A 13,157-nucleotide genomic window follows, 5' to 3' on the forward strand; every position below is an offset into this window, starting at 1 on the left:
TAGAAGCTCTCTTCTTCCCAATCAACTTGAGCATCTGAAGCCTCCAGATGTTTAGTTCCTATATTCCTTTCCATGCCGTTAAAAAGTTAAAGCCAGTGTTTGGAACTGTAAGGATGTCTATTTCAGGCTGTTTAACATTTGTGGATGTCAGATCCTAACAACTGAATGTTTAGGGTCTTTCAGGTGTCTTGCCTCTGAGCAATATTGAGAATCTTCTGTGAAAGAGATACATCAGCTGTCACCAGGAAGAGTCTGATGTCCCACAGAGGGAGTAGAAAGGCAGAAATCATGTCTGGGAGCCACTGAAAGCCAAAACACAAAACATGCAGCCTTTTAGAGTCTGCTAGTGCAAACCCATAGCTTTTCTTTTGCGTGCATGTGTGATGTGTGTTTGAATATGGTCAGAGTATTTAATAAGTGTAATAAATCTAGGAGTTGATTTACAATGGAAAAAGATTGCCCCAGAACCCAAGTCTTACTTCTTTTCTATATTGTTACCTTTGTTATTATCATTTTATTCTGCTTAACCGTGTTCTAAGTGTTACTGGCAGTAAAAAAGAACTACTTCTTCCCCATCCAGAAGACCTTGTTATCCTCAGTTGAAGACTTTCTCAACTGTTTGATTTTCTTTTTGGGTAACAGTTCATAATTAATCAGGCTTTTTGGTTTGTACATGCACGTGTGTACACAGAGGAGACAACCAAAGAGCCTCACGTTTCCTAAACTTATGGAAATTCTTCTAATTCTTCTAATACAGCAGAAAAGAAATTAAGAACTCATGTTGGTATAAGTGATGATGTGTTAGGTTTGACTTCATTGTGAAATGTTCCCTAATTAGCTGAGAGAGAAAAATCTCTGAGACCTGACAGGGAAAATATGTATAGTTCAAAGTCATGTTGGTAGTGAAGAACATTTTTCAGCTCATATAATGCAAATCATGTGGCATTTAACTCCACCAATATAAATATAAATTTAAATATATGAGTAGGAAATAAATTGTTGAGGATAGCATAATCAAATGCCTTTGATGAATTTAAATTTTTATAGGGATTTTAACAATGTCCTGGTATTAGTTTTCTGGCTTTAGATCTACCTATCTTCAGGAATGCTTCCTTCTTTCTTAGTCTATTTCCATTAAATATATTTTGAACACCATTGTTATTGCTGGAAAAATTGGGTGGGATGTTAAAAGAATGGATCAGAGAATTTCTGAGCAAAATACAATATTTTAGATTGTATTTACATTTTACATTGAAAGAGAAAGCCAACATATTAAGCTACCCTTGTAAATAAAAATAAATTAAAATCTCCAAAAAATATACCATGGAAGTGATGAGAAATTATCTATAAATCATAGATTTTAGAGCAGAAGTGTAAATATAGGTGATACGTTATAAAATATTTATCAGTAACATTAATAAATCAGTTCTGTATTTTGAATAATTTTGATACCATCAATCCAAAACAGTAAATTTACCATGACTTGGTTTAGGTTTTTTCCTGAATTCCATACTAATTGATTTTCTCTCCATGAAGCATTTTCATTTCAGTGGAAGTTCATTCAGCAGCAGGAAGCAAGTTTATCATTTTAATAATCAACACCTTTAAAAACCAGATCAGAGTTTTTGAGAGAGACAGAAGGTTATTGTTCAGATCAGCAAGGATAAGCACTTAAACCTTGGGAAGTTACAGGCAACTGGATGCCAACAATATCTGCCAATTTGGATGTTATTCTCTGCTTCACTATAACTGATGTATTGAGAAACCCTAGCACCGACTAAGAAAAAAAAAAAAATAAATAAAAGCTGGGCTGCACTTTAATGCTGAATAAGACTTCTGTGAGGCGTTAAATGTAAGAGTTGTATCTTCCTCTCTGATGTGTCATCAATTTTCTAGACCATAGGTTTGAAGTACAGGAATGTTGGTACCACATTACAGAACAGCAGCTATTCTCCCACTCACCACAAAATACAGCTGCTGTCACTGCCAATTCATCACTGCTTGACGTATGGGGTATAATTTCCCATGGAAGGTATCACAGGAGCTAACCACTAGTTTATGTTAGGAAGCCTACAAACAATGCCAATTTACCACTACCTGAAACAGCAGTAAACCAAGCCAGAGCATCTCACCTTATCATTACACGGAAACATGTCAGCAGTTCAAAAAAAGGGAGAGAAATACATATGGCTGCTGAGAGGTTCCTTTCCATCGAACAAAACGACTTTATCCTTTCTTGAAAGTTTTTCTCACAGTGAGCTAATCATACTTGAGATGGGCAGCTGTAAGCCAGGGCCTACTTGTTTGCTGTACTTTGCAAAATTAGAATATTTATCCATTGACTTTAATTGAGAAGTGTCGATTTGTAATGGCTCAATATTGGCTCTATTGTTCCCTGAAATAATATGTGAAAATGGAGTCTTTCTATCTTTATTTAATGTATTCTGTTTTAAAAATCACATTATATTGGAGTCTGTTTTAAAACCTTTTTATGTCATTACACTTTAGATTGCTCGCTAATGGAAGGCTTAAGTTACCGTTGGATTTTCTAGCTGAAGTACGGTAGAAGACACATTGAGTTTTCCCACCAATTTTAACTTAATGGAAGAAACACAGTGGGAAAATGCGCTAATAGCAGCATTTACCAGAAGTAATTTCTGTTTAGTAATGTATCTTGTCAAGTTACGTAAGCTAAGCAGGGTACAGAACATTTGGTATTTTTGTGGGAGAACTTTCTAGAAGGGGTCAAGTATATACTACAGAGGAAATGCTGGATAAGTGGTAGCAATCTACCTTGTCATTATTGTTAATTTAGAATACATTATGATGATTTCTTATATGGGGAGTAAATAAAACTCTTACCTGCTTCCCTATTTCCTGAAACACTGAACAGAGTTTTTAACATGAATTTTACAATGCAGTACATTCTGCCTTCCTATATTGCACCATAAACGGAGTCTGGATGTAGATATTAATGGTAGTCAGAAGTTTTTAGGACAACCATTTCTCACTAGCATGTGCTGACTCAGAAGACATGGAAGTTTTCTGCAGTGAGAGCACTTTTGCTGAAAGTTTCCTGAAATTTTCTCAAGTCTAGGATGAATTTTTTTGCAGTTGTTCTTTTTACCCTTCAGTCCCTGCTGGAAAGCTGTGACCAGTACCTAGCATATGTCATTGTTCCACTGGTCACACTTCAAGGAGAAATAGTGAGAACTCATGTCTTTAATGCTTGTGAGAAAGAGCAGATCTTTCTCTTGAGAGATGCTCTGAGATTCATGATTTTTTTTTTTATTTATTCATTCAAGATGGCTCCCAAAACAAAACAGATTCTGCCCGTCTCTTCTCTTTGAGGAAGCAATTCTCATCTGCTTCCTAAGTCTTTGCTTTTAGTCTGGGGGAACATACTGCCACAATGTATAGATTTCTGCATCCTTTGTTTCCTTCTGATGCAAGAATATTCTCCAAAGAAAGCTTTATTTCTGCCTTGCTCTATCACCACCAACTCCAACATATTTTGATTAGTCTGCTCTTATCCTACAATGGTAGGGGGCACAAAACTATACAAAGAAGCCTTTCTCTTGTTCTCCAGTCCAAATAACACAACTGGCTCCCCTCTTTCACTCACTATAAATGTTAACTTTTGGTGTAATATTTTTGGGTTTTTTGGGGTTTTTTGTTTGTTTGTTTTGTTTTCTCTTGAGGCTTACTTTAACATATTTCCCTAGTAGTTTTGTGTTATGCTTATGAACAAGCAAATAAGGGATCTAACTGGTACCCTCTGGAGGGAGAGAAAGGCCATCACCTTTCTGGCAAGAGAGTGTGGAATCCCAGAGAGAAAATGGGATGCAAGACAGTGAGAGAACTGACAGGAGCAAATAGAAGATGAATAGGATTTGGAGGTGATGGAAATAATTTTCCAAAGGACCACAGAAGCCTGTGCAGTGCTTTTTTCAACTCAGCGTTCAGCCAAGACCATAGCAACAGAAGGTACCAGAAGGATCTGTCATGGACAAGGAGGAGTTACCTGTTTCTGTTCTGGTTGTCCTAAGAACTACTGTTTTCTCTGATTAAAATTAATGTGTTCTGGGGGGTTGTGTGTTTGATTTTTATTCTAAGAAGATAGATTTAATTTGAAAGAGTTTTGGCTTTTAAGAGTCTGCCCTTCTGATGCTTACTACTCTTTGCTGTGGGCTTCAGATTTGATAGGGGAACAAAACACGTATCACTTTAACAAAACCCAGCGTAAAAAGCAATGCTGTATCAGCAGCCTAGCATACACAGGAGATTGTTGTACAGCAAGCCTCTGTATTTTTCTAGTACATCAAGAGGGGTTTAAGAAAGAGAAACAAAATTTTGGTTGCCTTCATTTCACAGCCAAGGCTCAATAAATAATAAATTGTAACACCTGAAAAATTAATAATTGCAGCTCACAGCCTTTGCAGCATTCCTTCCTGAAATGCTGTGGCAAACATCTTACTCTGTTTCTTACAGGGTATAACAACATAAAACCAGCTGTACTGCGTCAGAATAAAGGTGATTTCAGGCTGGTATCCCATAAGTGAATCTGGTCTATAGTGGTTGTTCTAGGAAAAATATATTGAAACTTCTCCAGCAGTGTGAAAAATGTCTCATCCTGGGGTGAGATCTTTGAGTTTATAACCAATCTTGTTAAAACACAAGTTTTTAATCCAGCAATATGTTTTGCAATTTGCCATGTCATGGAACAATCATATGGCTAACTATGCTCTGCAAAAATATCTTATTGCTAGATAATATTGCCTTGTATCTATACTTACTTTCCCCGTACTCTTAAAATTTCATGAGATTATGTAATACCCTGCATTAGACATCACTATTCTTCTCATTCATCTTTTTGACCAAAATAGATACTCCTCAGGTGACGTGCGGAACTAGACTCTATAACTCGAAAGTTATAAAGTAGGTATGTTTATTGCGCGCAGATGCACGGGGGATCGCTCCTCCACAAGCGTGCATGCCCGAAGTGGCGAACCATCTCACATTTATACAATGAAACAAATGAATATTCAATTAACGCCTATACATATTCGTTACCTAAACCCCGCTTCGTATGTTAATTAGCTTATCAGTCCGTTTCCTGGAATGTGGTGGTCTTGCAGGTTTGTAGGTGATTCATGTTCTTGTGACCATCCGATCTTCTTCGGCAAGGAGACTTAGCACTCCCTCCCTCTAGATAGCATTGGAATATCTCTCATCCTTTTCTCATTCTTTTTTAAATAGCCCCTTTGTTAGAGGAAGAAGGGCAGGTGTCTCCTTAAAACTGTAGTTGTCTCCTCAAAGCTGTGTGCCTATGTGACCAGACACCGCACACATGACCAGTCACCATACCCACATTCCTTGAGCAGACACATACAATCACAGTCGATGTCCATTGTCCCTATTTCACACTATTTCTCCATATCACAGGTAGTCACCTTACACCTTCTAGTAGACATAACCTTCAGTGTTTATGTTTGATGCTCGAATCTGACACAACACCTCTACAATGGGAAATGGGTAACTCCATGGATTTCAGTGTAAGGCAGGTCATTCACATTCTTTTCTGGGTAAGGATTTTGGTCTCCATCTAATCAAGCTACATGTCGTCAAGGAAGACTGCTGGTTTGGATGATCTTCTGTCCACTGACATCAAACAGCCTCTCTCACCTTTGACATTGGTAGCTGTTGTCTGGCGATTTTGGCTTGCACTGATGTGAAGCCCTTGAATGTATCTACAGTATTTTGTCATTCTGACTCCTTTTGGTTAGTTCAGGTGACTACTGCTGTCAGTTGTTTATTCTAAAGCGTACTGTGATCTAAATGCAACATGCATAGATAAAATAAATAGAAATAAACCAGGAAATATACTGTATAGTCAAACCACATAGTCCTTTGTGACCTGGAAAGCTGTCATCTCATAGAGATGTCTGCTGCTTCCTACTATTTCTTAGGAAGGGGTAGGAACAAGGATAACAGTGCAGTACTTCAGAAGTGCAACACATTTTGTTCAAAGCAGAAGAGGCTGCAGATTGGCTGGTTTTACTGCATGAATTGCATATGAAGCTCTATCAGATTCCCCCACCCCCAAGTATATCATAAACATAGGGTCATTTAAGTTATCCCTGATTATTACAAAACAATGTTTTCCATATGGAAACTTCTCTCTGGTTTATGAAATGTTTGAGATCAAAAGCACTTAGTATGTTCGGAAAGCAAACATTCATTTCCACCTCTGATATTTTTTGAAGACTTGTCTATAGATGTTATCTATATCAAAATATCATACATTACATAGTTGTTTTCCCCACCTCAGATTAAGAATACAGGGGGAAAATCTCTAAAAAACCTTCTGTGTCACCGAATCACTCCCATGTAGGAAGCACCTTAAAATCAAAGAGGTTTCTTGCATCTTTCATACGTGTTTGAATTCTGTTTCACAAAATCCCTCATCTGGTGGCTAGAAATATTTTATAATTTGTAGCCTAAATTTGTTATAGCTAGTGTCTCTCATTTGTTTCACAGCAAAATTTCCTTTTAAGTTTAATAGCTTTTCTTTTTCTTGGTTGTTTTTGATTTATTAAACTTGCATAAACTGAACATACATGAAGATCTCCTCAGACTGTATTTAAATTATTTTAAACTTTTTTTCTTTTTTCCCCCCTTCTCCCTTCAATATATTGTAGCATTATTGGTGTCTTTAGCCATTCAAAGTTGCTGTGAGTGTTAACGCAATTCAGAGAGTGGATAAGATTTTGGAAAAAAAACTACAGTCTTCACCTCTTGCTGTTCATCATGTATATGTTTGCACATTGTTACTGCAAAGTCTATTCGATAAGATCCAATGGGCAGAAGAATGATTGCAAATGACTTTTTACTTGACAAGCCAATCTAAAAATTCAGGAATGAGCTCTAGAGGAGTTAGTTATAAGGATGCTTGTCATTTTTCCAGCCAATGAAACAGAACTCAACATTCCAGTTCTCAGGCATGAACATTTGAAAAGATCATACATTTTAGAAGATGAAACCTAGGGGCTTGCAGGTTTGAAACTACCAGAAAGACCAGAACTGTTCAAACTATCCAGTATTTCAGAGATTAAATAGTTGTAATAAAATGCTCTTCTAGTTGCTGAAATAGCTTAACTTTGATATTGTAACATTTTTACATACTTAGTTATATAAAAACATGTTATCATAAGAATAAAGTCAGGTATGTTCAACATGTCCTCACCATGTTTTTTATAAAGTTATTTAATTTTACAGATTGATAGAGGCAAGCATGTCCCTTAAACTTTTACCATATTTATCACTTTTTCTTTTTTGTGAGTCTCTTCCTATGGTGCACACTTTGTTAATATGATCTACTGCTCTGTTTTTAGACTCTGCAGCATCTCTGCCACCTTCTCTGTGCTAATAATCCCTATATGCTGTCTTCTTTTTTTCAAGAACTTAATGAACTAACATATAAGTCCACTGACTTTACCACATCATATTGTATTATTTTTAAGTCTGTCTTCTGTGCTGGTACCTTTGAAACCTCAATGTTTATCAAAACACACATTAAAGATCCACTGGCATAGTGGATCTAAAGTGAATTAGCCACATGGAATCACAGATCTCTGAGTTGCAACTGCTGTGGTGGTTGTGTTATACTATTGAAAGTATAGGATCTTGAGATGAGGGTAAAAATTCTTTTGGAAATGGATTAATATAGAATCATACACAGTATCCAGGAAAGTGTGAATATGTAGAAGTGCTTGGGTGAAGAAAGAAGGGTAGAAAGCTCAGGATGAGGTATTCTCATCAGGGATACTAATACCATAATTTTTTTTTTTTTTTTTTTTTTTTTTTTTGGTAAGCCTGCAATGTATACTGCAACCTTGAAAATTAAGTATTGGACTATTTTCAAAAATTTCAGTATAAATCAAATTTAGAGCAAATTAAAAGAACAGTGGGATTCTACTCTATCTACTTTTAAAACTGCATGGGTATTGAAGCATTTTTTCTATTGGCCTGTGGGCCCACACATATATTTTAAAAAGTTGGTACCTTCTTTACATGATATTTAATATTGCTGTACTGATCAAAAGGATGCTTTAGAATAAATAATATAACCTCAGCTTTTTTCTAAGCATGGCATTTCCTACTAGGAGGTAAGTAAAATATTATTAGGAAGGGAGTGAGTATTACATTGAAAGTAGCAGACAGGACTAAGTTTAGTATTCATAGCAAACATACACATTTCATTACCCGCATAAGTATCATGTATACCTTTCTAGATAGTTAATGAACAGTGGGTAAGCATGATTGGAAACAACTCAAAATTAAATGTAGGATCTGAACACCTTTTCTATTTAAAACAAAACAAAAAACAAAACAAAACAAAACAAAGAACACACAAGAGAACTTTAAAGTTAGGTACTTTATCATGCATATCAGGCTTACATTTATTCAGCTGGGACAATCTGCACTTGCTTAGCCACAGACGGATATAAAGTAGATACTATTCATCTGAAACAATGATCCTTTTACTTATTGTAGTTGCCATGTGATGTACATTTCCCATTTAAATGGAATGATCTTCACAGTGTTATAAAATATTCATTAAATTTTTTCAGGCAACTTGCAATTCACAATATCTGCTATGGATTAAAAGCTTTTGTTTTGGTTTGGGATGTTTTACCATTTTTTAACTGACTCTGCTTTTACATCTATATGTATTTATTCAAACATCGGTCTTATCCATTTATTCTGGTTTAATATACTGCTTTAAAGCCACATTGTGATCCAGTGTTTTGTATGTGGCATAAATTAGAGTTAAAGATCCCTAATTTCTAGATCTGCAAAAATCTGGAGTAGTATTATTTGGATTTCCAAAGGAAAATGGTTACAACAATACCTGATGATGGTTTGGATTTGTTAGGTGTGAGTGTTAATTTATTTGGAAAAAAAAGGATAATGAATAAAGAAGAAAGGAGGAACCAAGGATATTTTCATAAAGCAGCATGGAACACACATGCCATTTTTGTATTAGTTTTCAAAATTAATTTGCTCTGGAAAATGACTTTGCAGCTGATGTTAGTATCAGTTAAGAAGCCAGTTTATTCCAGCTGAGGCAGCTGCCCTGCTGGGAGACCAGACACAGTTGGTTATAAGGTCTAACTCCTGAGGCTCCAGGTGAGTTGCGTGGTTTCATGCCAGTGGTGACTGAGCCTTCTTTTGCTTTGGGAATCATTCCACCAACTTCTGAAAATCATTCCTAATTTCTGCATATTCAGCAGCCATGGCTGTGGAATATCTGGTATATCCAGGCACAACTGATGTTGTACGTCACACCTGATTCTTTGAGACTTTGTCTCCCATCCTCAAGGACTAAAGGGTTTGTTTGATGCCAAAACCTGGTTGTGCCTTTCCTTTTAGAAGAAGTGGCCTGTTATGTCTGCTCTGAAAATGCTTGCCATACTAACAGGCAGTAGGATTTAAGAGAAATTGTGAATTCTTATTCTAAAGAACACACAGAGGATGATGGGTTGCACTGCCCATCTCTTATATCCCCATTTTCTTTTTTTACATTGTAATTCAGTGATTTAAAAGATCATTGTACCTCAATTCCTTCCACCTGAAAAAACCCAAAGCCATATTACCTGTTTCTGGGAGAGGATGCTAATCCCTATGCAAGAGGTGACAAGCACTAAAGAGGCCAAAGATGTTCCTTACCCTGGTGACTGGGAGGAGCCCTTAACAGAGGGCTGTCATGGAAGAAGTTGGGGGACAAAATGCTTGTACAAGGAAGTTTGTATTCACTGTTTCCCTGGCCAGCTGACTGTAAGATATCTACATTTCATTATGCAGAGTGCTTTTCGGAACACATTTCTCTAATTCTGAACCTTTCCAGATCCATTTTATACATAACCAAATCAGTTCATGCATAGCTCTGGACCAGGACTAGGATCAGGTAGGCACAAGTCAGTGTTGTTGCACTTGACATTACAAGATGTAAGTTCTTCTTCTGATCCACCTCTAAAACACAGTGTGCAGCCCAGGCTCCTGTGAAAGTTTTGATGATGCATATTCACACACATAGAATGATCTGGGAGATGTAAATTTGACATGTCCCAGTGTCTGACATTTTGCATGTTACCGTAGAAAGTATGATGGTTCCATATTATCTCAGTCCTCTTAGATCCTGTGGATCTGATGAGGATATAAATGATGTATTGATTTAGGGCTGTCTCAGGAGAGAGCAAAAATGTTTGCCATGAGTTCTGGGTGTCCTCTGAGACTTTCTATTTCAGTTGCAACATATTTTGTGATGCAGGCATAGCTCCAAAAGGAAACAGAATGAGATCAGATGTAGAGTAGTTAGCTTTTAAAAATAAAAATAATAATAATAAAAAAATCAGCAAGAAAAAGCAGCAGGTAGTGAAACAAATTGTATTTATTTATGATACAGGCCCTCAGAAAGCTCAAAATGTGTAGGCATAAACCACATGAATATCTCTGTTAGCTGCCTCTGCTTCTCAGAGAAAACTAGGTACGTTACATTAGGCATCAATTTATTCTTCATAAACCACTAACCGTTATCAGATCAAGGTGCCTAAAAATCTGTTGTGATTAAAAAAACAGGTGTTCTGGAAATGAAAGTGCCGAAACATACATAGTACTTAAAAGTAATGCATCCAACAACAGATAATATAGAAGACCTGAGTGTCACTGTACATAGATTTATTCCCCTATAATATGTATAGAGTGAATGAGCTTTTTTTACAGTTACCCTCTCTGAGTTACTATGAATTTATAATGCTGCTTCTTAACATTTATATTTGTCTACACTAAAGATGGAATAATTTATTAACATGGTAATAAATGTTTAATACTCCTTCTCTGTGTCATTTTGTAAAACTATCTCCTTAACCCCCTGATTCTTGAAAATATAAGGAGGACAAACAAACTAAAACAATCTTGTTTTAAAAACAGGGTGTATTTATAGGCAGATTTCTTAAAATGTTGCACTTCTTGCTCATAATCTCTGCTGTCAAAGGTAACGGAGATGTTCAAGTCGTAAGGCAGAATCTTATGTTTGATTGAATGTGTTGTGACTGATAGTTATTCAGGTGGGGTGCTTTTTTTAAACAAATGCCCACATAGCAGCTATAAAAGAATTTTAATGCAGGCATTAAAAAAAACATGAAAAATTAAAATGATGAAATTGTCTTACCAATCAAGGAATAATAAAAAAAATAATGGTAGATTATGGGGTTTTTTTGGTCCATCTGTTCAACTGGAATTCACCTGTTTCACTTCTGAAGGTCTTGTCACATCTTTCAGTGTTAGGTAGATATCTTTTCTTTACAAACGAGCTGAGCTTCAAACTCCTGAAGAAAACCAACAAAGTAACATAATTTCCCATGTTGTTCTGATAACTGATGGTATTCCTGTGACCTCTGAATACCTAAGCCTACTTGTGTGGTTATTCAATGTCCATGAACTTTAGATGTCATGTTGGAAACATACGACTGGTCAGGATATGAATCTTTCTGGCTTTCCACATAAACTGGATTTTCACTTCCAGAATGCCACCTGTTGCAAATGATGCAAAGCAGTATTCTTGAAGACTGATGTGACTTTCCTAAAATTTCTGAAAGCAGGTAATACCCAGCTATAAAACAGTCTGTTCAGAAGAAACCAAGCTTTAGGTGGTTAACAGAAGAATTTGTCTGCTGCAACAAGTTCAATGGGTTAGATATTTCTAAAACACACCAGAAATCAAATCAGATACTGCCGTTAGTGGCATTTTGTAACATCATGAAAACTTGTATGAAACAGCCATGTAAATTGTATTTTATGCTTTCTTCAGGGCAATTTTCATCTGTATACACTATCAGGTATTAACAGTATTTACCAAGTGATAGAAAAACATAATATTTTAATATGTCAATTGATAAAATGAGGTTTTAAAAGGAAGAAATTAAGATAAATAAGGACGTTTAATCAGTTCTTAGTTAACGCTGCAATGTTAGTGCATTCGCGCAGCTGTAGACCAGACTTTTGACTGACTTTCCAAGCTGATACTTGGATAAGTATTTCTTCTCCCTATTGTAATTTAAAGACAGTAATGTCATTCTTTTATCTTCCCTCTGTGTTTCTTCTCACCAGCAATGACAATGCAGTTCATAAGCCATCGGTTCCCTGACTATCATGATCCAACTATAGGTGAGTAGAGATTATTTCTCCTCTTTATCCCTTTCAATCTCTGCCTATTCAAGGTTGCCATACAGTGAGAAGCTGCTCCTAAATATCACTTAGACAAAAAACAGATTTGTACACTTTAGATTAAACCTTAATTTTGTGATGATGATTAAATTGTGTCATGGTCATACCATAGTTACTTCTTCCTGAAATGTGTTGTACAACAACAGATTTGTGGCTTCATGCCTTAAAATTATTGATGACTGGGCAATTATCAGCACAGAATACAAACCACAAATGTTACAAGACAGAAAATAGTCTTTAAAAATACTAAAAAAAAAAAAAAACAAAAAAAAACCAAACAACCAAAAAAAAAAACTCCAGTCTGGTGTGTTTTTCAACGTTTTGTTATTTTAGTACTGTTTTCCACTATTAACTTTCTCTAGAAAAATCGAGTGACTACTGATTTTAATATACTACATTTGTGCTTTGCAGTCACATACTCTGCTGACTCCATCAGGTTTACCTGCATTATAATCTTAAATAATGAGAAATATTCACATGCACCTGCAATACACTGAGGTACATCTTAGCTGCTGGCCGTTATATGACTATATGGCTGGAGTACAATGGTACAGTCTGAGCTGGAAGAGAGATCTGGAATTCTAGTTGAATGAGTTTCAATTTCTAAACCAGTTAATTCAAATAGGCTGTGGAAAAAATTTGTCTCTGAAATATTTGAAATGTTTTTTTTTTTCCTTTTTAATCTGTGTACAAATTTGGAAAATATTTACAGGGACTAACCCCAAGTGATTTAATGCCTTGAGCAGCCCTGTGTTGCTGTTGTTGTATCAGTTAGCATCTATGCACATCTTGCCAGAGACCTGGTGAACACTAAGTTGAGCATAAGCCAGCAAGGTGCCCTTGAGGCAAAGAAAGCTCATGGTATCCTG

At 36.1% G+C, this 13,157-nt stretch overlaps 1 protein-coding gene across 1 annotated transcript in view; it reads left to right on the plus strand.

Moving 5' to 3' along the window:
• RIT2 (Ras like without CAAX 2) overlaps positions 1 to 13,157 on the plus strand; it is a 246,437-nt gene that overhangs the window by 68,217 nt on the left and 165,063 nt on the right. Inside the window, exon 2 of the mRNA XM_080370921.1 lies at positions 12,172 to 12,228. Within this exon, the coding sequence (XP_080227047.1) occupies positions 12,172 to 12,228 (57 nt within the window). The remainder of the gene's footprint in view (positions 1 to 12,171; positions 12,229 to 13,157) is intronic.

This window comes from Falco punctatus, assembly GCF_963210335.1.
Source record: "Falco punctatus genome assembly, chromosome: Z".
Taxonomy (NCBI): Eukaryota; Metazoa; Chordata; class Aves; order Falconiformes; family Falconidae; genus Falco; species Falco punctatus.